The sequence below is a fragment of the Wolffia australiana genome, chromosome 4 (assembly GCF_029677425.1).
Source record: "Wolffia australiana isolate 7733 chromosome 4, ASM2967742v1".
NCBI lineage: Eukaryota > Viridiplantae > Streptophyta > Magnoliopsida > Alismatales > Araceae > Wolffia > Wolffia australiana.
In genome coordinates, this window is record NC_135838.1 from 18,134,113 (window position 1) to 18,158,659 (window position 24,547).

General features: G+C 44.0%; 3 protein-coding genes across 3 annotated transcripts in view; 2 read left to right on the forward strand and 1 right to left on the reverse strand.

Annotated features, from left to right (window-relative positions):
- The window catches only part of LOC144702193 (formin-like protein 20), a 62,225-nt gene extending 58,702 nt beyond the window's left edge, over positions 1-3,523 (forward strand). Inside the window, exons 17-18 of the mRNA XM_078574132.1 lie at positions 2,910-3,192; positions 3,274-3,523. Of these exons, the coding sequence (XP_078430258.1) occupies positions 2,910-3,067 (158 nt within the window). The 3' untranslated portion in view covers positions 3,068-3,192; positions 3,274-3,523. The remainder of the gene's footprint in view (positions 1-2,909; positions 3,193-3,273) is intronic.
- An 11,481-nt stretch (positions 3,524-15,004) lies between these two features.
- Positions 15,005-16,199, reverse strand: LOC144702653 (uncharacterized). The gene has a single exon (XM_078574660.1). It carries the CDS (start codon positions 16,023-16,025, stop codon positions 15,099-15,101), a length of 927 nt encoding a protein of 308 aa, XP_078430786.1. The 5' UTR covers positions 16,026-16,199; the 3' UTR covers positions 15,005-15,098.
- A 1,630-nt stretch (positions 16,200-17,829) lies between these two features.
- Positions 17,830-19,201, forward strand: LOC144702194 (uncharacterized). The gene is made up of 2 exons (XM_078574137.1): positions 17,830-18,928; positions 19,058-19,201. The coding sequence occupies exon 1, from the start codon at positions 17,970-17,972 to the stop codon at positions 18,894-18,896; it is 927 nt and encodes a 308-aa protein (XP_078430263.1). The 5' UTR covers positions 17,830-17,969; the 3' UTR covers positions 18,897-18,928; positions 19,058-19,201.
- The last annotated feature ends 5,346 nt before the right edge of the window (positions 19,202-24,547 follow it).

Here is a 24,547-nt window from a genome sequence, read left to right on the forward strand (position 1 = left end):
TTGTGTGTATTCATCGAGCATATATTTACCACACTGGGAGAAGCACCAATCTTAGTTGATCTTCCTCTCTTTTCCAAAAAATGCTCTCCCCAATAATGGTAAGGGGCTAAGGCTCAAGATTGATTCTCTCCCCAGTAATGATGAGGGAATACTGCTGACGATGGATGCTCTCCCCAGTAATGGTAAGGGGCTACAGTTCAAGATAGATTATCTCCCCATAAATGGAATGGGTTACTGCTCACAATGGATGCTCTCCCCAGTATTGGTTAGGGTTATAGCTCAAGATGGATTCTCTCCCCAGTAATGGTACAGGGTAATGGCTCATGATGGATTCTGTTCCCAGTAAGATGGATTCTCTTCTGTGAAAAATGAGGGCTAGATCTCTTTAAGAGCTCTCCATTGAAGATCAAATGAGACATCAGATTCCATGATCAATCCAGGAATGGTTAGAGAACTTCAAAGCTCACAGGCTTCAAGAGCGCATCAGCAAAGGGTCTGATACCATGTTAGAAGCTCTACTGACCAGAGCAGCCACCGTCTTCAGCAATCAGAGAAAGTGTCATTGGGCTGAGACAAGAGAATAAACATTTGAGAAGTCTTGAGTGCAAAATGCCTCTTTTATGTTTCATGCGGTTATCAGTTCCTTGGATCCGAATCTGTGTTTTTACAATGGTAAAATCAAGTAATGTTACAAAAAGGGTATAAATACACTTACTGAAGAATAAGACAATGTAGAAGTACTAGTCAAACTGTGTCTAACCGGTGGATAATTTTCCACTCCACCAAGTCTACAGCACAAAGGGAGGTTGATGCTACAAACATATTTTTCTTGAATTCAGAAAGTCCTTCAAGAGGTTGGATGATACGGTGATTGGATGCAATTTAAAACATTTCCATTGGTTCTTGATGAGATTCCTGACCCATTGCTGGGACATATTTGTCTATCATTATTAGTTTTTTACTCTATAAATGAATGAAGCCCCACCATCGATGGGGGTGAAAGAAGATGTAATCATTGTGGCAGATTTGGCTAGTAGGAGGAAAGGAGGAGCAGGTGAGATGGTACTCAATAAGAGTCTCACAGGTAGGGAGGTTCTCCCTGGGAAAGGAATGTTTGGTGCGGGAGCTGATGCCTACAAGTGTAGATGCACCTATCTGGGCCCGTGCTGCCTTTGTATTGATTGTGTTCTTCTCACTCTCAATCTATCAGTTCTTGCTTTCTCCAAGAATCCTTGTGACAATAGAGACCTACATCAATTTCTCTATCAGTTTTCCTTAAAGAAAACAGTCAAGGTGCATGTAAATCAGTGTGCTACATGTGTGTGCATCAAGGTATCATCACTAATTCCAGTTGGTCATTACAATCTCTGGCAGTTCCATATTAGATATGGGAGGATCTTGCCTTGGATCATATTCAGAAATTATCAAAACTGTAGGTTTTGCCGCAATGTCAATGATAGTTGATCGTTTAAGCAAATATTCCCATTTTATTATCCTAATGCACCCATTCATAGTGTCGACCAAAGAAAATATGTGTATTCTCATCGTTATATTTATTTTCTATTTGGCTTGGATTTATAGACCTGTTGATTAGCACATTATATGTATTCCTTAAGCTGCTAGTGAAGCTTTTAGTTAAACTAGGTTCTCTTTAGTAGAAAGACCGAGTCATTTTGGTTTCTCATAGAATCCCGACCCAGATCTTATCGTGAAGGGTGTTGATCCTGGTGGAGTGGACGATGCCGAGGGGACGAGAACTGTTGAGGAAGTGGCGGAGTGGGCGTCGCCAGAGAGATGGGGCTTGACGGAGTGGACGTCATCTAGAGAAAGAGAGAGACTACTGAAGGGAAATAACTCTAACAACTCATGTCCTACCCTCCAACGAGGAGGGCTACATATTTGAAGGGAAATGCAGAGGAAGTGCGAGAGATGATAATGGCCCTAGTGGGCTTAGTGGATCGTAACAGTTTCATTCTCATTCAACATTCTGAAAATAATTTTTTGGCAAACTTTGGTGGAGAATCTTGATGGATGCTTTGAGCTGTATATTCAAGTCAATGATGCCATGGGAATGCCCGTAGGATTAGAGGCCTTCTAATGCTGAAAATCTCCAAGTCCCGGAATTATGGGCTCCAATTGAGGGTACTTCTGTCATTGTGGCCTATAAGGAGCCTTTTTATGTTCTCCTCTGTGTTTAGCCTTTAGGCAAGGTAACCCTCTGTTTAGGCAGGAGCCCAAGGATTTCAGAGGACAGAGAAATCTATTTGTTCATTGGAAAAGTTCACCTTGCCTAATACCTTACCTTATTGGGAATACCCATCCCCCGGGCAGACCCTCACTCCATAGTGCCATCAATTCTCTATTGTAATTCCAAATCCATGTGCCTCTTTGCTTACCTTCTTTCCTTACCCTCTTCACACCATTCCACATGTTCTTTCCGGATGAGTCTCTGGTGATCATTGATTTGGGATTCCTTTAAAGGTTTGATCTACAGTTCATTGGTGTTATATCTGATTCCTGTCTTTGGATAACATCTGTGCTACATCCTACCGATAGATTGATATTTCAATTGCATGGTCTCTCTTCCATTTAAGTCTCTAAAAGCATTTTTTCTCCTTGTAGTTTCCACATTAAAATGGTTTAGAAGTGCATCTTAAAACCTCTTGTATTCTGAGAGAAATGTATTTAATTTTTTTTGTGTGTTGTCCACTGACTGAATGGATGAAAGCAAGCAAGAAATTTTGAAACCTTTCTGGCATCCTCCTCTTGGAGAAAGTTCCATCATAATGAATGATTCGTTCCTTCATTATATTTTATTATACTATTGAGGCTGTAGTTTATTATATTCAGTTCATTTGCCTCACTCTTTCTCTTATTATATCCAACAAAAATAAAAAAATTCTCTGCAGTTGTTTCGACCCTGTCAAACTTCGTGCATATGTTTAAAAAAGCACACCAAGAAAATTGCAAGCAGCTTGAAGTTGAGAGGAAAAAAGCACAGAAAGAAGAGATGGACAAGTCAAAGGTAGATAACCCTGTGAGAAAGAGACCGCGACAACCACTGTAGCTCAGCACAGAGGCATGGAAAGGCTTCAAATACAGGATTGCACTCCTGTGAGATCTTTCCTGAGCAGCGCCAAGGCCTTGAATCAGACTTCTGAGCTCCACTACATTCCTCGGTTGTACATGAAGGTCAGTATTTTTTTTAGATTTTCCTTTTCTGCGATTATTTTTGCATTTTAATCTGGCTCATTGACTCCCATTTCATGGCAGTAAGCAGATTCATTGGCAGAGATCAGGATCTCAAGCCTCAGCAGCCACACTGTACAGATCAAATTATTGTTTATTTGTACATACAAGGTTAGCATTCTTTACATTTTTTAGCCAAGCTCAGGAACAAGGAAAGCAAAAGTCCATTGTACCATAGTTAATGGAAGCGTGGGAAGCTGCCACACTGCACATTTTTTGTAAGAAGATGACTGAGTATTCTGAAGACCAGACATGGAAAATGCTAGAATTTTTACATTGCAGGCTCTTTTTTAACGTTTAAAAATGCTGTTTATAAAAAAGTTGGAATTTTTATGGTGAAGATAAAATAATAAATGTGAAGTAAAAAGATCGTGCAACATATTATTCTCCCTCAAAATGCAGCCACCTTACGGCTGATCAAGACGTTTGGACCTGAATCAACTTTTTCAGCTTTTGTGAAAGGTCAAGTAACTCAACCTATAATGCCAAAATATTAGTAACCTAGTGGAGCTTTTTGTAAAGGAGAAATCAGGTAATGTTTTTATTTGCCCAATGATTCAGGACCTTACTGATTTATTTTGGATCACTCAATTTGATTTACAGTTCTCACAATTTTCCAGATGTAATGTTGAGATTGATTCTTGGGTTGTAAGAATCGGGCTTGGATTCATTCTAGGAGAAGACACAACTGGCAAGCCTAATTGTTTTTGTTAAGAGAGAGATGTGGAATCAGGGATTCTATTTTCCAATATATCACCTGATGTTGTGATACGAACCTGCTGGTTCGTATTGGTGAGAAGACGGGAAGGGAGGGAGAAGGGGCCGGGATGGATGTCGGCGTGCCGGGATGGACTACGGCAGGCGGGGCAGGCGGAGTGGACGCCACCGGAGGGAGCCAAACACATTTCTGGAATACTTCTTGGCTGCCCTCCTAAAGGGAGTGCTGCTCTACTGAAAGAGATTACAAAAGGTCCAAATGACCTAAATGCCCCTATTGGGCTAAATGATGAAAGAGACTTAGATACATCAGGGTCGTATCAATACTTCCCCCCTAAAAACACAGCTTGTCCTCAAGCTGGTGCTGAACTTGCAGCGTGTCCACCCGTGGCTTGTGGCAGGTCCGCGGGCGGCTCGCGGATTGGCGCGCGGCAGGTCCCCGGGCAGCTAGCAGCAGAGCCGCCGACAGCACGCGGCGGTTCCCCGACCGGTGCACGACGGGTCTGCTGGAGAATCATGGCGGGACCGTGGGCAGCTCGTGGCGGTCCACTGGCAGCACACGGCGGTTTCCCGGCCGGTGCACGACGGGTCTGCTGGCAAATCGTGGTGGGACCGTGGGCAGCTCGTGGTGGTCCACTGGCAGCACATGGCGATTCCCCAGGCAGTGAGTGCGGCTGAGACCGTCCCCGGGGAAACAGTCGGCCAAGGGTCTGGCTGGGCTGGTCTCAGTTAGGAAACCCATGGCCAGTCCGTTCACTGGGTCCTCTGGTTGGTTTGGGCCCAAGGGGACTCAGGGTGGGCCTGTAGTGGGGAAAATCCCACTACTGGGTCCGTTCTCTGGGTCGCCCACCCGAAATGGGCCCGCCTGATAGCGGGCCGGGCCGGCCCGGGGTGGAAAACCCACGCCTGGCCCGTTTCCCTGTTGAGCAGGCCCGCTAGCTTCCTGCTGGCGGGCCTTCTCGCGACAGGACGGACCGGAATGGCCCTCCTCCAGGGCCCGTCTCGCCCTAGGGCAGACGCCCTGGTCGAGTGGCCCCCAGGGAGAGCCCAGGGCTGCGCCCGGCGGGGAGGTGGTGGTGGCGCCGCCTCCGATGCCCAAGGCGGCGGTCGCTGGGGCAGCGATGGCTCCCTCTTGGTCGAGGGGCCCCCAGGGCGGGCCCTGAGCTGCGCCCGGCTGGACGGTGGCGGCTCGGCCCCCGACGCCCAGGACAGTGGTTGTCGGGACAGCGGCGCCTCTGCCTGCGGCGATCGCCGCTCCCCCCGGGTCAAAGGGTCGCAAAGGCGGGATCAGGGCGGTGAGCCTTGGGGCGGCGCTCGTCGGGTCTGCGGCTGTCGGGGTCACAGCCGTCGAGGCGGCCGTCGGGGCGGCCTCCTTTGGGGCCGCAGCAGTTGGGGCGGCGGCCGTTGGAGTCGCAGCCGTCGTGGCGGCTGTCGGGGCTGCGGCCTTCGGGACGGCCTCCTTTGGGACCGCAGCCGTTGGGGCGGCGGCCTGTGGGGCAGCGGCCGTCGTATCATGTTGTCTGCCACTTTCTTTTTCTTTGCCATGCTAATATTATTTGGAGGTGAAATATGTTTCAAATTCATATGCATATTGCAGAAAATATGTGATTCTCTTGTGATCTCTTTCTAACATTTGTACATTAGTTTTGCATTTGTGTTTTTTCATAGTTTTTGAATTGCTTGGTGTGCAGTTTCTCCCTTTACCTCATAATTTGTCTAGGGTCAAAGAAGTGATGGAGAGCATTCAGTGTAAACAGCTGAGTGGACTTATCTGACATTCATTTAGCTTTCCTAAGTTTTCATATTTGGAGGTAGGTTACAATTGAGCAGAAAACTTTGGACGACCATGGTTAGGGTCCGATAGTTGGATTGGTTGGCCCATTGACCCAACCCAAAGTCTACCCAGCCATCTAACTGGCATTTAGTTTTGGTTGGTTAGTTGACCCGTGGGTTTCAGTCGGGCCAGCAAACCAGATGCCTGGTCGGCCAATGTATCAAGTAATAAAACTAATCATACATTTTTTATTTCATCAACTAGGTATAGGTTATTTTATACATTTGAGTTCATACTATGTGGATCCAATTAATAACATGAAAGCTACACCAATCAACTGACCCATTAAAACTGGGTTACTGTCAATTCAGACCCACTCTCTTTGCCATCTCAGGTTATTTACCAGAGTTGGGTCAAGGTTTTTTCAGAGAAATTGAGGAAGATCACATTAGATGGGTGATCAACCAGAAGCCATTAGCATATATGAATATTAAATATATGAATCATCATACAGGCCCTCTCCCACCCTTCACAGCCTTTTGAACCATTGTGGAACAAAACTCTCCACATCATGAAAGACATTATCTGTTGAGCCATTCTTCCCCTTAGAGACAATCTCATTATGGTGCAGCCATATTTCCCATACCACCGCGAGGAGCCTTGCCCACTGTCTTTGTCCTGCGCGTGCCTCTCTGGATAGAGTCTTAAAAGGCCTAGTCTAAGTAGTCATCCACCCATGGGACCCTCTGCAAGGAGCCTCTGCAAGGATCACTGATTTATGACGTTATCTGTTCATACTAAAACAATAAATATGACATTGAAAAAAGTCATCTTATTCTCATTATCTTCCAAAAGCCATTGAACTCATATTGCAAGTAGATTTACATCTCTTTTCAAATTAAATGTATAAATTCATTTCCATTTTCACAAATTATATGTTTTGAATAAAATAGCTGACCATGTTGCGTAAACAACCTTAGACTGCAAGCCCACACAACCCTAATGAATAAGTATGACAACCAGAGGTGCATCAGTTAAGTAACTAAACCTGTCTTGCCAACCTACCAAACTTGTCTACCAACTGATAGGGTTGTGTGTGATTTGTCAACCAAAAGCAAATGTTCATGTAGAAGGAACGGGAGGTGACGGGACAGATGATGACTGGTGACAGAGGAAACTGTGGAGCAGAGCACATCACATCTCTTGTCTCATCAAACGCCTCCAGGTTTTGAGAAATCTATCATAGATGTGCCACATGTCCCTGGCCATCACTTCCTGTGTTCGTCGGGTCACCGAATGCATCCCTGTCGAACAGGACATTAGGTCGTATGTGAACATTAATTTTTTATGTGTGAATCTCACTCTCTATCAATCTTGTCTAGAGGTGTCTCTCTGACTCTCTCTCTTGGTTACTCTTTTTCTCTCTCAGTCTCTCTCTCTCTGTTTCTCTTTTTCTCTCCATCTCTCATTTCCTCTTCTCTCTCTCTGTTTCTCTTTCTCTCTCCATCTCTCATTTCCTCTTCTCTCTCTCTGTTTCTCTTTCTCTCTCCATCTCTCGTTTCCTCTTCTCTCTCTCTCTCTGTTTCTCTCTCCACGCCTGCATCAGTGTGTCAAATGACATGATAGATGATGTTTGTGATCCCTGTTCAGAGAGACCAGGTGGACCCAATGTAACCTCAACCTGACCCACAAGCAGGGTAGATTTTGTGAAAGTTTGTTGATAAAAGGGTTGCTATGGTAGATGCAATCTGAATCAAGAAACCTTATCGTAATGTCACATGCTGCTGCAAGGTTTGTGATAATATGGGGGACAATATTTATTTCACAAGGAAATGATGCTATGAAGATTTGTATTGTTGACTTAATTCATGGACTTGATATCTAGTATGGATAATGCAGATGATGTTGGATTAATGCAGCGATTTATCCCCTTTTATCTTTTTATGTCTATTTATTTATATGGGAACAAGTCATTTTTTTAGCTTTGTCCTTGTTAATTAAGCCAATCAAAATAAAATTTGTAAATTATTATGTAATTTAGTCGGAATTTTCCAGGATAATCTATATTTTCTGTGTAATCTTTAGAAAACTATGATCTCTTATAGTTGGTATTTGTTATTTTCCATTAAAGGATGTATAATCGCATCATCTCTGATTTTGAAAAATAGCTGATGGGTGTAAAAGTCAAGTTTTAGGTAGATACCTTGTTTATTTCAGATACAACAGAGTTAATGGCATGAAAAGGATCCAAAATGATTAACATTAAAATACATGAGTTTTCTCAACCTATGTCATTTCCCCAATGAAGGGTGTATGTACTCCACCACAAGGAGTAAAGACATAATGTGAGTGACGGTTATGGTAATGCATGTCGGATCTATGGTACTCTTAGAAAGGGTTATTAAAAGGCCAAATGTGACATTATTTCTACCCTCAAATAATAGGATGATGCCTTTCAGAAGTTGGATCTAAAACTGGATATCAGATGTCAATATCAAAAAGTTTTTGGTTAAAACTTTCGTCGGTTTCTGGGAATCCATTATCCATATTCAATGTCTGATAGCGATAACAGATAAAAAACTTTTTTACCATATTTGTTACTGGGTCTGTTATCTTTTAGAATTTCATATTTAGATTATTTTGTATGTTGTGATACATTATATTGTGAACAAATATCAGATATCAATTTTAAGCCCAATGTCCAAAAATATTTCATATGTATATTCAACTTACAAAATATTTTAAGAAATAAATGACTTATCAAGTAGCCCTGGACCTTGAGAGAGAGAGAGAGAGGCAGAGAGATAGAGAGCAAGTGGCGCACAGTGACTGTTACAGATTTCTTTATTGATATCTACTTAACTATGTTCATTATCATTACCTACTTTCCACCTACAAATGGTATTATACATATATATCTTGTCTGATACCTTCAGTGTCCCTATTTTCTAAAATAATAATATTGTGATATACTATAACCGATATCAAATATGCATACCCTTAGCCTTTAAATCATGGGGAACTGAGGAAATGATATCTCAAATAACTAATGATTTCAAAGTCATTGTTTATAGAAACTGGCATTGCTCTGATAGAGGCATTGATCTGTTATTTACCACAATAATGGTCAGTTTTCAATATAGCCCTCTTGTCATTCTTACTTTTGTCCACTTAACGTTGTGTATCACTTTTTCACTAAGAGAAGACTTCAACCCAATGTCAAAATATTGAATCAAATCACTTTCTAAATAATATGTGGGCACATAGATATTTAAAGGACAAAAGGTTGACTTGAAGTCACATTTTGAGGGTTTTGAGGCCACAATTTACTTGAAACATTAATGATGTATGTAGCAGGAGAAAAAAACAAAAATCTAAACGGCCTTAAAGCAAGCTTTTAGCCCTTAACCCTGAGTATATACTATGATGTCCAAAAGCCATTTGTGTGTGACCGTCTAGGCCCATGTATCTGTCTAGTTAATGACTGTAGTGGCCAAATAACCTTTATTGGCATTCAATGTTAATTATCTATATCACCATATAGATTAATTAACCACAAACCAATTTAACACAATTAAGAGGTTGAGTTTCTAGCCTATGGATTACCATGTTACACCTCATGCTCTAGAGGATACAAAGGAATGTATTGAGTCACTCATGGAACCTTTCTATCATTGGTTTTTGTGTTATTGGACTTTTGTTTCAAATACTGGACTCAGGTAAAGAAAATGGTAAATTGGGATGCAAATGGGAGGAAAAAGGAAACTCAAACCATGTCCTAGATTATAAAAATAGGAGTAATGCTCAAGGATATATTATTGGAGCCCATTTGATCCCTTTTTAATATCTGAGTCCACTAAAAGCTAAAGTTGTGGAACTAACCCACAATTTGTATTTGAAAGGTCTATTTTCAAATCTGGTATGGAAGGAATGTGTATCCAGTCTTTAAATCATATAATCCTAGCCCTCCAAACCCCTGAAATTAAATCTAATGGTTGAGAAAGCTAGGTCAAATTTACTTAAACTCTTTTTCCCTCTCTTTGCATCAGATTTATTTGATACATTATTGTTCTTCAATAATGTGGGAGAGAGTTTTTAAGTTTCATCAACATTCTTAGAGAAAAAACACCACTTGGCCCTTAGGGGAAATGACAATAAGATTCATAAAATCTCCAGTATGTTTTGTTTTAATTTTTTCAACTCTTCTCTATAAATATTCCAATGGATAGACCAGATAAAAAGCTTTCTGACACACCAAATAAAATCAAAAAACTAATAAAAGACCTTATATTTAGATTTGATTCGGTTTATTTCAATGTATTCTCTTAAATTTATGTTAATAATCATCGGAGATAGTTATTTTTAAATATTTTTACATCATCTCAAGAAGGTACAAAGGAGTACATCAGCTCTTTGATGTAGCATTTTTGTCATCGCATATAATTTACATATTATCTGTGATCTGTGTGACATTCCTTGAAAGAATTAGGTGTGGTCAACCATAAATCCCAATCCATCATCCTACTTAAGGTTGCTGCATTCAGAAATCGTAAGAAAACCTCTTCTACGATATTTCCAGTAACTTGGTTTAGAATTTCACATCATCTTCATTCAGTTTGTATCCTGTTGGACTGAGAGTGGACAATACCATCTTGAAGACATGATCATGTTTGTGGACTTGTTACTACATCTGAGCAGCCATTGTTTGGAATGACATGATCAAGACTCAAATGTCATATTCAAGACAGAATCATTACCCACCCAGCTATCTTTGGTGCCTCAAGTATAAGGTCAACTAACACAATTGTGATATGATACCTAGTTTAGATTTAGGTATCTAACCAATATATATGTGTGTGTGTGTGTGTGTGTGCTCAGTGCACTTTTCCCTGAGTAGCACTACTATCTATCATTTATGTTTCCAATTAAATGCTTCCTGGATCAACCATTATCAGCCTATGATATTCTATTAGGATATATTTATTTACTTCCACAGTATCCAATGAATAGGAATTTTTAGGATACATGTTTGAAATAAAAGTAATCAGTATAGTATGATCTCATCATAATTCGCTCATTTTCCATATCTTTTTTTATGGTAATAGACGTGAACTGCAAGCCAATCACACATTCCATATCTTGTTCTATGTTCCTTAATAGAACATATTCATTATAATGCACGTGTGATGCTTATAATGAAGTCCATGAATACATTATCAGACTTGGTGAATTATGATGAGATCATAGAACGAAGATCACTAGTCTCCAATCATGTGTTCTAAATATTCTCATTCGAAGGATACTCGAGAAAGACATCTGAGTATCCAGATATAATAACACTATCTAGCCTCACTCATGTGATGAGTATGGTTGTTCCCGTAGCTATTAGTGTAGAGACAGTAGGGATAGATAGTGGGTGCTCTTTAGTGGAAAGAGTTAACTATATTGATCCGTAAAAATCCCTGAACAATATTATACCAAACTGTAAATCAAGTTAATTCACGTCATGGTTGTGTAAGTGTTCCTTAGACCTGAGACACCAAACACGTCTTGTGGAGGGACAATTATACTTTGACTATGACGTATGAGTTTCTAATCATGGGATTCTAAATAGTCATAGTTCGGGTACATCAAGAAGTTCACAAAGATGATTAACTGGTCAAGATGGGATCGTCCACCCTTAGTGTAAGAGGTGATAGCTTAAGGAAACGACGCGATGAAGTCCTTAGCCAAGTCATTAAAATATTGAATGCATCACTAATAACTCAGATGACCGATTAGGGTTTGACAGGTGACCATATCCTAAGTTGTCCAATGAGCGTCAAGTAGATGACGGACTATACGTACACAGTAACAGATGACGAACAGGTTCAATGAGTGAGTCAATACACACTCTGTATCTTTTGGAGCACGAGGTGTAGCTTTGAACCCCACATGTTGGAGACTCAACATATCGATTAGGTTAAATCAATATGACATTAATTAATCGATATGATGATATAATTTATTTATTTGGAAGGTCAATAAAGGTTATTGGGCTGCTGGAGTCATAAATGGTCTTTGGGCGTCAAGGGATACACTTAAGTTCGGGGGTTTTATGAAAAATGCCCACTTAGTATAAATAAGGCCCTGAATGAAATCCACCCAGGCGAGAACTGTTCAAGGGCCCTCCCCTTCTTCCCTCACCTCCTCTCCACCCCCGATGTGATCAAGATGGCATAAGGACGACGATGGAGGGTGAACGGAGTTCGCAAGGGTGAAGGAGGAAATTCGACATGCCAAGGATTGTGGGAATACGTCTAGAGGCTGCACACTTAAGCAACTCAACTCATCTTGCTCCAGGATCTTAGAAATCACGGATGTGATCCGTGCACAGGTGCCTCGTTCAATGTTTTGTTGATGACGTTATGATTTTGTTATCCCCTGCGTGGAATCCTTGTGTTCATCCACATCAAGGCCTCCAGAACCCAACACTTTGGACTTCATTAAAAGCATAAAAAAATCTTAATGCTGATTATGATTGAAATAAAGAATGATGAATGGGAAATAGATGTGCAATCAACTTGCATGCCATAAGAATACCAATCATCTGAATATTTGAATAATACATTATATCATTTTAATAACCAAAAAAGACTAATAAAGAATAGTATCTTATTTATATTTGTGGGATGAATTATATTTTTTCAAATTAGTTTAATTTTTGCATTTTCCTCTTGTAAACCACATTCCATAAACACAAATTGAGTCGTAACCCCCTTCTTGTACCATCATAACTCTTTTTACATATAAGTGTCATATATTTGTCCATACATTTGTTGAGATATTTTGTAACATTAACATTTAAGTATTTCAAAAAATATCCACCCACTACAAAAAAATCATCATTGACACTTCTGTTCTGTGCCCAACCTCATCATTTAATATACTATTCATTCATCTCTGATAAATGACCGGCAGCATAATCAAAGTGTCATTCTTGAAAATTTAGATGTACCAAATTTAAATGTAATTGTGATCTTCTTATGTTATCCAAGATACAGTAAAATGTAATATACAGTAACTGCAATCAAGGGATCAGAAAACAAATTTGTATTGATAATTAGAATTTTATGTTTTACATTCTATTCCAAACTATTCACGTAGTTGTTATTATAATTTCAAGTCTTAATCGTACAGGAAATTAATTAATTTCATCCCACATTCAATATGTTCTGGTTTTGTAGGTAATTTGCTAATTTACTATATGAAATAGAAAATGAAGCCTGCATCTTACTACTCGAATACTTATTTAATTATTTTTATAAATGTGAGGGTGAAATATCCTTCATAACTAGATGCAGGGGTGATTCCTTCTTTTAAATAAAGATGGTGAGTTCAAAATCAGGGCTAATTCCTTTAAAATCAGAAATTTCTATCAAATGCCAATTTCACTACTTGTAAACTTTTATAGCTGCTCGTTCTCGCTAATTCAAATTTGAAGATATAATGATACGCTTTGATCAATTTTCCATAATGCATATTCTGTTGAAGATTTTAGATGTTTCCACAATTTTATCTTCCTACTTAAATTATTCTTTTTCTCTTTCCATTTAGATGCTTCCAATATGTTCTACATAATGCATTATTATACTTAATCCTTCCCTGAACGTCATATTCCAAAGAGCTCAAATAACCAAATTTTTTACATTTGGTTTCTTTTAAATACCAACAGTCAATCTCCACCTTATACTTTAAGAGTCCACCAGGCAAATCGGACATTATTTTTGGATGTTGAAATGGTCCTTATTATAATTGGATACATCCATTTGATACAATGAAATCAGAGGGAATCTAGAACCACTGAGATAAACTGTGGTGTATCCAGTCATTCACCTCGGGCAATTCATTGGCTTGTGATACAACGATTTAGTATCAATGGTAGCTTTCTTCATCCACGGCGAAGCTCTCCATCTCTAGAACTGGTGGCTCTCCTTCTCGACGAAGCTCCACTCCAGATCAGCAAGCTGACCCCTGCTGCTCTGGCCTTTCCAACGGTGTAACCGTAGACCTCCTAATTCAAGAAAACTCCCTGCCCTTCCCCGTCGATGTTTATTCTTATTTTTAGGTGTAAAAGTCTCCAGATGATGTAGAAGAAGAAGAAGAAGATAAGAATAAAGATAGATGAGAAGAAGAGACAGAACAAGGAGACAAGGATTAAGATCGTTGATCTCACTTTCTTATGAAAAGGCTTGGCCCCCTTAGTCAGTTAGTGCGGTCAACGATCCGTTGATCGGCTTGCATCTTATGCCTTCTCTTGTACTTCTTTGAAAAGAACATATCAGCCTGTCAGCGAACTAAGAAAATCTGAAGAGTACTTGAGTTGTGAAATATTGAAATTAAGTAAAACTGCTGATGGAATCAACTCTATGATTGCTCCCAGATTATGGAATACACGCCCACTACACTCCAGGAGACGAGGGGTTCTCATGTATTCTTTAATTCAGGTAGCTTGATATGAGTATATTTTGGTCCCTAGTACTCTTTTTAAGTACGTAAGTATTCTAAAATTTGTTCCTTGGAAAAAATTAGGAAATAAAACTGAGCCAGCTTGATGTAATTATTTTTTGGTCCTTGTAATTTTTGTAGGAACCTAAATCATTCAGAATTTGGCTCATGTGGGAAAATTGGGGATAAAAAATAAGCTATATTGATTTGATTATTTCTGGTCTTTTTGAGTACATAAATGCATTAAAATGTTAGCGTAACTAGGAAGTCCTTGAATATCTTGTGGACGTATATAAACGATTTGATTCAATCGCCTTTGTTCTTCTTTAAATAAAATCCTCCAAATGACTTACGAAAATGAGGTGGTTTCTTTACATGTAGGAGAATACCCGATTTCCTTTACACGTCTCTCTCTTCACCCAAATTCTCCTTCTCCTCCTTCGATGAAGAACTTTCTCTCTATTATGATAATTTGTTTCCTAGGCTAGTTCATCAACGCTCACTCCTAGGGGTGAACACATTATTCTACAGTGATCAGGAACTCAAGCCTCGGCGTTTCATGCATTGTTTATTTGCGCATGATAAGTTGTCATTCTTTCACATTTTGAAACAAGCTCAGAAATAGCGAAATCAAAAGTCAACTGTTCAGTCAATGGAGATGTGAGAGGCTGCCATATTTTTCATAAGTTTATGACTGGATATTCTGAAATCTGCACATGGAAAAAGGGATTAATATTTATCCTGTCAGCCTATTTCTGATGTTTACGGAGGAGTTGATAATCCGTAAAAGAATGCATACCTGAGTGAAACATAAAATAATAACAAAGAACTGAGCATACTTAATAATATTCTCCCTCACAACACGGCAACCTTACGGCTGCTCAAGAAGAAGCCTTGATCTGAAGCAACCTCCGCCGGCTCTCTTGCACTCATTGCCATACGAGCATATGCAACGGAGCTCATCGACCTGACAGCTCTTGAAGAGCACGCAACTGATCAGGGTATCAAGAACAAGGAGCAGGGAATAGATATAGCTAATGGTCGTAGCCTCTCCTATCGTTGCCGGAGTCAATCCTTTGGCGGCCACACGGACCTGGAACACAGCCTCGGCCCCCGCCATCGTCAACGACGAGAACACAGCCAGCCAGAGCGCCGCCGCCTCCCTTCTCCTCAGCAAAAGGCAAGCTCGCACTACAGCGCAGAAGCTACTGCCGCAGTTGCCGGCCCCTGCCACAACCATCGCCAGCTTCCCCACCACCAGAGACTTGGCGAGCAGAACCACATACAACAGCCCCACGCAGCCGCATATGCCCATTACTAGCCTCTCCGACTCCGCCCCGAGCGCAGCGGCACAGCCCACTGCCGCCGAGACGGCGACAAAGGCAGCGCCGTTGGCAGCTAGCACGACCACGAACAAGCAGAGGTGGATCCGCAATAGACGAAGATATAGGTTCGTAGTTTTACCAAATACCAGAGCGATAACCCGGGCCTGAGCGAACACTAAGAAGGTGAGCACCAGGGGCAGTATCAAGACCGAGGAAACCGCAGTCTGGGCGAGCTTAAGGCTAGAGAAGGAGAAGACTGACGATCCCGCGGGCAGCCCGGCCGCCGCGAACAGCGCACTAAGGCGGGTCTGGGCCGCTGCCATCACCGTTGAAGATGTCAGCGCTGTTGTCCCCGACAGCAATAGCCCCAGGGAAACAGGCATGGCAAGGAGTGCCGGGCCGGAGGAGAAGCTCTGATAACCCTGGAAAAAAGAGAAGACAGCCCGCCGGAGAATTATCCTCGCCTCCTCCATCTTCTATCCTCTTCGCAGTCGACTGAGTTCATCGGCATACATATCTCTCTACATCTGTGGAAGGCGAGAGGTGAACCAACGAAACGTTGAGACAGACGGCATGTCGAATCCACCGGTGGAGCGGGCCGTTGTGGCGAAACGGCGGGTCCGGCGTGACGTGTCGACGCGACAGACCTCACCCATACAAAGAAACTTCGTCTGGATCGGCGAACAGATTTTGACATTTTGTGAGTGACCGCAGTCTGATCTTATCTGGTGGTTCTTTCCGCTCTCACGAGTTGAGTTCGTCCAAACTGATTTCAATTCTAGTGACTACTGACTCGGAAAAGTGGATTTCTCAGAACAAGTCAACGTACCAGGGAGAGAAACTTTACATGTAGTTCCGCCGCATCGGACCAAAGGAATAATACAAATATGAGACAAGAAATTATCACGTCAAATAATCATTTGCCAGTGATTCGCGAGGCCCCAGTAAATATAAGAAATGAAAAACTAAATGTAAATAAGTTCCATTCCAAACAAAATGGAAAAAAGAATCAGGGAGAGAGTGTGTGAGAAAGAATTGGAGGTTTCGGGCCAAAGCTGAGGGGAAGAGAAGTGATGGTGAACGCTGAACAATCGCACCGCGTAGGCTTTTGTTTGGTGCGAATTCTTTTGTAAGGAAATGAAAAGAAAATATCAAAATTTTCACGGCTTACGACCAGTGATTCCGGCGACTTTACCGAAGAGATTCAGGTGATTGATCATTCTCTCCCTTTCATCTAATCCTTGTTCTGACAGTAAGTTGTTGACGAAGGGCATCATGCTGGAGGTGGTAGTCAGGTCTTCCATGCAAATTTACACTTCGCCGTCGGGTGCGCTTCACAGGATTCGGATGGCTTCGTTTGCTGATGAATAGATCTGGAAGAAAAGATTTAACTAATTGGGTTTCAAGGTGATCAAATAATGAAAAAAAGAATCTGCAATTTTTTGTTCTGAAGTTATCTTCGTTACACGATCATCATCATCATCATCATCATGTCGAACAAGAAGCAGATCATTTCAAAGACTTAACTAATTGGGGGAGATCTGACAGTCTCTTTAGCGTAATGTTGGAATAGTACTTGGCCACCACCACGGTATTTAGACCATCATTAGATTATTAATATAAGACTGTTTTTTCTTCCCCATGGGCGTTCGCCCAATAGACACGCCAGTGACGCCACACCGTCTTAGCCTCTGCGTTCACCCAAAACCTGCTTGTCTCTCGCTCACTCCCTCTTTATCGCTCACCCTTTTTACATTTTTTCTGGACCCTCCCAACCCACCAACCCTCTCGAAGACCCACTGAGAGACGAGGGCCTATCGAATCAGTAGCAATCGATTATTACACCGTGCTCTTTCTTTATTCCTAGTACGAGAAAAACTAGCTTTTTTCCCCGTTGGTTTGATGCGACGAGAGTACAAACCTACTATTCCTCTCTGGTCTGTTGACTTACTGAGAGAAATCAATTCTACCTTGTCCCCCGTCATTATATTCGACTAGGGACGAAGTCATGCTGGACGTTGCTGGGTCAAAGACAACTTGCAGCGGAGAGAACCCACCAGATAAGATCAGACGTCTACTTCCATCGCAAAGGCGACGTTTCCCTACCCATGCGAAGCTTCGTTTGTATCGGTAGGGAACTGAACTGTCACGGGTCCGCGCGGGAGAGGCCAACGACCGCCCAACAGATCAGCAGTCGGGGCTGAGAATCAACCGGAGACGGCAAAATCAGAGGGCCCGCCGAGTCGACACGTTCTGCCGGAATCCTACGGTCCACTTCAACGGCCTTTTCCGCCGGTAGATTAGAGATGCCGTCTGCCTTAGATTATCAGTAATTCGTTGGGCCATCTTTCTCTCTTTGAAAATATAGAGATAGATCGCAGCCGGTGGACTCTGGCGCACGCGAAGGGTGGGGGAAGATGGAGGAGGCGAGGATAATTCTCCGGCGGGCTGTCTTCTCTTTTTTCCAGGGCTATCAGAGCTTCTCCTCCGGCCCGGCACTCCTTGCCATGCCTGTTTCCCTGGGGCTATTGCTGTCGGGCACAACAGCGCTGACATCTTCAACGGTGATGGCAGCGGCCCAGACCCGCCTTAGTGCGCTGTTCGCGGCGGCCGGGCTGCCCACGGGATCGTCAGTCTTCTCCTTCTCTAGCCTTAAGCTCGCCCAGACTGCGGTTTCCTCGGTCTTGATACTGCCCCTGGTGCTCACCTTCTTAGTGTTCGCTCAGGCCCGGGTTATCGCTCTGGTATTTGGTAAAACCACGAACCTGTATCTTCGTCTATTGCGGATCCACCTCTGCTTGTTCGTGGTCGTGCTAGCTGCCAACGGCGCTGCCTTTGTCGCCGTCTCGGCGGCAGTGGGCTGTGCCGCTGCGCTCGGGGCGGAGTCGGAGAGGCTAGTAATGGGCATATGCGGCTGCGTGGGGCTGTTGTATGTGGTTCTGCTCGCCAAGTCTCTGGTGGTGGGGAAGCTGGCGATGGTTGTGGCAGGGGCCGGCAACTGCGGCAGTAGCTTCTGCGCTGTAGTGCGAGCTTGCCTTTTGCTGAGGAGAAGGGAGGCGGCGGCGCTTTGGCTGGCTGTGTTCTCGTCGTTGACGATGGCGGGGGCCGAGGCTGTGTTCCAGGTCCGGGTGGCCGCCAAAGGATTGACTCCGGCAACGATAGGAGAGGCTACGACCATTAGCTATATTTATTCCCTGCTCCTTGTTCTTGATACCCTGATCAGTTGCGTGCTCTTCAAGAGCTGTCAGGTCGATGAGCTCCGTTGCATATGCTCGTATGGCATAGAGTGTAAGAAAGCCGGCGGAGGTTGCTTCAGATCAAGGCTTCTTCTTGAGCAGCCGTAAGGTTGCCGCGTTGCGAGGGAGAATATTATTAAGTATGCTCAGTTTTTCTGTTATTATTTTATGTTTCACTCAGATATCCATTCTTTTACAGATTATCAACTCCTCTGTAAACATCATCAATTGGCCACAGGGTAAGAATTAATCATGTTTTCCATGGGCAGTGTTCAGAATACCCAGTCATCAGCTAATGAAAAATGTGGCGCTTGGAATGGGATGCGTAAAATGGCAGCCTCTCACGTCTCCAGTGACTACAGAACAGTTGACTTTGCTCCCTATTTTTGAACTTTATAAAAAATTTAAAAGAATGAGAATGTTTCATCTACAAATAAACAACGTTTGATCTGTACCGCGCGGCTCCTGAGTCTTGAGATCCTGACCTTTGCCGAAGAACCTGCTCGCCTCCTGGAACAGAACTCTTGTTGAGGCGCGTAATAATCGTGCGAATTATTAGAGAGCGTTCATCGTAACGGTAAAGAAAGACCTACGAGAATTGCTAACCTTCATGGAACATATGGTGATATGGGGAACAGGAAAAAGGGTCCGGTGGCCCGATTCAAGGACTTGGCTCGGCTTTAGTAAGATCAGGCCAGAATGGAAGCCCATATTTAAAACCTTTTCAATGCTTCTACGATATGGTCCAAAGTAGTATTCTCCTGTCTAGAGACAAAGGGAAATCTGATATTCGGTTATTCTTAGGACGGACTTCGGTTGCCACAGTACAGATGCCGTTATCCATCCTAAAATCCAACATCGGTTGCCGGTTGCCACAGTATCTTCTGTCAGGGATTGGATGCTGTCCAGTCTAGGTCACTGTCTAGGTAGGGAAGGACACTGTCCAGTCTAAGTCAACGAAAACCTAAACCTAGACCTGAAGTTTGGTCCGAGCCGGTCTTTGGTCAGTTATGTTGACTAGTCAATGTTAAGTTGACTTGTTCAATAATGAGAGAGTGAGAGGGGATAGTGAAAGAGTGTGAGAATGAGAGAGGGAGAGAGAATACGATAGGAAGAGAGTGAGAGAGAGAGAGAGTGTGTGTGTGCAAGAGGGAGAGAGGGAGCAGGTAAGAAGGAGAGTACAAGAGAGAAAGAGGAAGAGAGTGAGAGATGTAGAGAGGGGGAACGAGAGGGAGAGAGCCTGAGAGGGAAGTGAGGGGGAGAGAGGGAGAGGGAGCAGGTGAGAGGTAGGGAGTTCAATAGAGAGAGATTGCGAGAGGGAGAGAGTGCGTGAGAGAGAATGAGAGAGGGTGACAGAGAGAGGAAGAGAGAGGGGGTGACATAGAGCGGGAGAGATAATGAGAGGGCTTGAGAGAGAGGGAGAGAGGAGGAGAGGGAGAGTAGGAGAGAGTTTGAGAGACAAGGGGAGAAAGGGAGAGAGGGCGAGAGGGAGGACTTTGAGAGAGAGGCGGAGAGGGAGAGTAGGAGAGAGTTTGAGAGACAAGGGGAGAAAGGGAGAGAGGGCGAGAGGGAGGACTTTGGGAGAGAGGCGGAGAGGGAGAGTAGGAGAGAGTTTGAGAGACAAGGGGAGAAAGGGAGAGAGGGCGAGAGGGAGGACCTTGAGAGAGAGGCGGAGAGGAAGAGCAAGAGAGAGGGTGAGAGAAAGAGGGAGAGAGGAAGAGAGGGAGAGAGGAGGAGAGGGAGAGCGGGAGAGAGGGACTTGAGAGAAAGAGAGACAGGAGGAGAGGGAGAGCGGAGTGAGAGTGATGTGGGGCACGAAAATGGACTTTGTGAAATTAATAAATTAACACAAATATATGTGTATATAATCATGTGTTCCTTGAGGGTGATCCAAATTCAGTTTAATCCTATAGAGGGGACTAAGTCAATGGAGAAAGGATTTTACAAAGTCAATTTGGTAATACATATGATATTCCTAATTTAATGGGAATAGGATATTTGAAATGGACGACCAAAGTTTAGAACACGATAACTTTAATGTAAACAATCACTCAGAGCAAATTAACCATTCTCATGAACCACAATTACCTCAAAGTTAAGGTGACACAAGGTACCTTAGAGATGGGAGGCAATAGCTTGAATGTTCTGATGTTGAATGGCCTTGATTGACGTTGATCTGCAGCTCCACGAGTGGGTGCGAATAAAGAGAGGGGAATGTGTGGAAAAGCGGATAAAAGGAAGTGTGAGATTTGATCGTCACGAGAGGATGTTGATGTGTAATGTGAAATGGGTGGAGATGATAAGTGGAGAATGATTTACAAATTGGATGGAACAAGGGGTGGGAATTAATGAAGTTTAGAAGAAGGGAGACAATGAGAAATAAATGGGGATGATGAGGTGAGATGAAGAGGTGGTTCAATGATGGGGATGATGGGGATAAGATGGTAGGGAGATGATGGAGATGACAAAGTATGGAGGAAGGAAAAGGAGCAACCCAAGAGGAGTTGACGATGTTGAAGAAGAGAAGCCCCCGTAGTCGCTCCGGTGATTCTCCATTACCGTTATCGCCAGAAAATCACCACGGAATTACTCTTTTCTCACAAACAACTTCACAATAATTCACAAGCAAAAGTGTCCTTACAAGCAGGATCATAGCCCTTTTAAAGGAAAAGAAAACATGCAGTTACAAAGAAAATAAAACGTCAGTTTTAAAGAAAATTAGTGGAGATATTGATGGTTCACATAGAGGAAGTTGCGGGGAAAGGTGAGGGAGAGAGGTTGGAGAAAATTCAATTTGGAAGTTATGGAAGAGAGAGAGAGAGAGAGAGAGAGAGAGAAATTTAGATAGGGAAGAGAATGGTGGAATAGTCAACAATAGTGGGCAGTTAAGAAGGAGAGAGAACTGATAAAAAGAAAGAGGAGAAGTGGAGAAGAAAAGTCAAAGAAAAAGGCTGAGTGAGGAGAGAGAAGAAAAGAACCTGAAGATTGAGAGAAAAGAGAAGGAAGAGAAGAGTGTAGTTCAGGGACGTGGACAGGACGATTTTTTCATCCTGGGACAAAAAAATCATCCCGTCGAAGGGTATGGACAAAGTTCAGGACAAAAATTCGTCCCGGGGACCACCGGACAGGACGGTTTTTGTCCCGTCGGACGAAAAAACCGTCCGTGCGAAGGTCTCGGACGATGGACGGATGAATGTGGACGAAAAACCGTTGGATTCACATCCGACAGTTGAGATATAGCCACATGGCCTTGCTATGACAATTTGCATCAAAGTCCCTGTATTTTTTCGTGCGTGCAAACTGAAGCCGCTCAGAAATAATTGTACCTATGTCCATTTGGATTCTCTCTCCTCTATATTTCCCCAAAAACTTATAAAAATCAATATTAATATATTAAAAATATCAAATGGCTTTTTTTTGTATGGGACAGGGGACGGGACGTTTTTTTCCCGGGACGGGACGAAAAGTCATCTGGGGAGGACTGGACGGACGGAATGGACTGGAGGAGAAAACGAGATAGAGAGTGGAGGAGAGGGAGATCGGGAGAGAAGGTGAGAGAGAGGAGGGGAGAACGAGATAGAGAGAGATAGAGGGAAAGAAAATGAGTGGAAGAGAATGAGAACGGGAGCAATGGAAAGAGGGAGCGAGGAATGGAGAGTGAATGAGAGAGAGAATAAGACCAGAAGAGAGAGAGAGAGAGAGAGAGAGAGAGAGAGAGGGAGAGGGAGGGAGAGAGAGAGAGAGGAAGAACGGGTGAAAGAGTGAGGAAGAGAGGAAGGAGAGTGGGAGAGGGGGAGAGAGGGTGAGAGAAAGAGAGGGAGAGAATGAGGGCGAGAGAAAGAGAGGGACAGAATGAGATAGGGAGACGGATAGAGGAAAGAAAACAAGAGGGAGAGAGTGAGAACGGGACGGAGGGAAAAAGGGAGGGAGAGCGAATGTGACGTAGGACGACTATGGGATGGACGATTTAGGGCGGATGACGAGGCTATGGGTAGGAATGGGTTAAGGGATAAAACAATCCATAGAAATCACGGTCGATTCTCGGACTTAAGACCGATGAAATCTGGTGGTGCAGCTCCGACCCTTATCGAGGGCGGGAGTACTGTCTTTCCCCACCGCGACGATGCCTAAGCACCGAAATCAATACCTCGAATTCACGTCGCGAAGAAACACTCGAGAAAAGGAGAGAAGAAGAGGAAATCCAAGTCTAATTCTGACGGCGGTGGAAACTTCCCGAGACAATACTGAGCGGAGAACACGTCGACACCACAGGGTTCAGGTATACCTCAGCACCGTAGTGCGTGTAGAGGCTGCAGGTAATTCTGCTCGTGGCGACGAAGGCGGCGTGATACTGGAACGGGCGCTCCGGGCGTTGTCCGGCCCTGGTTGACTTTATGAAGCGGGGACGCCGGGTCGGGCGCGACGAACTCCCGCGCGCGCGAAGGGTGCGCGGAGCGCACGGAGCAGCACGGAGCAGCGCGCGCGGGCGCGGAGCAGCGCGCGGCGCGGGAGCGCGCGCGCGCGAGTGCGCGAGCGCGAGGCGCGCAGCGCCGAGTGCGGAGCACGCGAGCGCCTGCGCGCGCGAGTGCGCGAGTGCGGCGGAGCGCACCCAGCGCGCGGCGCGCTTGAGGCGCGGCGGTCGCGGCGCGGCGGAGGCGCACGGGCGGCGGCGGGATGGCACGCGTGGCGCGGTCGCGGCGATCGCGCGCGTGTGACCGCGCGCCGCGCGGCGCGGCGCGGCGGCGGCGGCGGCGGCGCGGGCGGTGGCGGCGCGACGACGGGTGATGACGACGCATTTAGGGCAAGATGAGGGGTAGGGCAATCCTCCAAGAAGAGTTAGAAAGAAAACTCAATTCTTGAATTATGATTGCCTAATGAGTTCTTGAAACAAATGACCTTATATAGGCCTTGGAGGAAAGAGAAAATAACTAGAAAATAAGACACGCAAGGGAAAACGTGCATCACGTCACGCCAAAGGGCAGTTGTGGATCTGCCTTTGGCGTCGTGTCATGACGCGCGTGGAGACGTGCGCGGGTGGTGACGTGGCGGACGACAGTTGTGGCGTGTTGACTTCTTCGTTGACTCCTGTTGACTGAGGTGGGTTGACTTCTGTTGACTTCATCTTTGGATCCGTAACGTCTGTGTTGACCCCGACTGCCTGCGGTGACGTGTCCCGGGCTGATGCATTGGCGTCCTCGCCATCAGAATGGGACGGAGAGTGAGACCGGAACAGAGGGAGAGAAAGAGAGGGAGAGATAACGAACAGGAGAGAGTGAGAAAAAACGAGCGGGAGAAAGGGAGATGGAGGCGTATGATCCCTTCACGGTTCATTGAGGAACCGCAGCAGGTCGTTAGAGGGAGGAGATATTTGGTCGCTGATTGGTCCACGTGGACCGGCGACAGTTACTCTGAAGTTCTTTCTTTTCTTTCCCGAAATAGAAACTTTGAGGGCATAAAAGCCCCAATTGCTGCTACATTCAATAGTAATCCAAGATTCATTTTTTCTGTTCGTTCTTGTTCATCTGAGTGTCTGTTCATTTGTTGATTTTTGAGGAAGCATTGAGATCGATCCACGCGATTCAGATTGAATCTCAGCCAAGAATTGGTATCAGAGCGTGTTCTGAATCCACTGGACCTGCGAAGATGCCAAAGAAGGGAGAAGTTTCATCATTGTCTGAGAAGATCAGCACTGGAGAAGTTGATGATGTACGGAGCTTGATGTCTGGTCATTTCCCGTCACTCCTACTGTCGAAGACAAA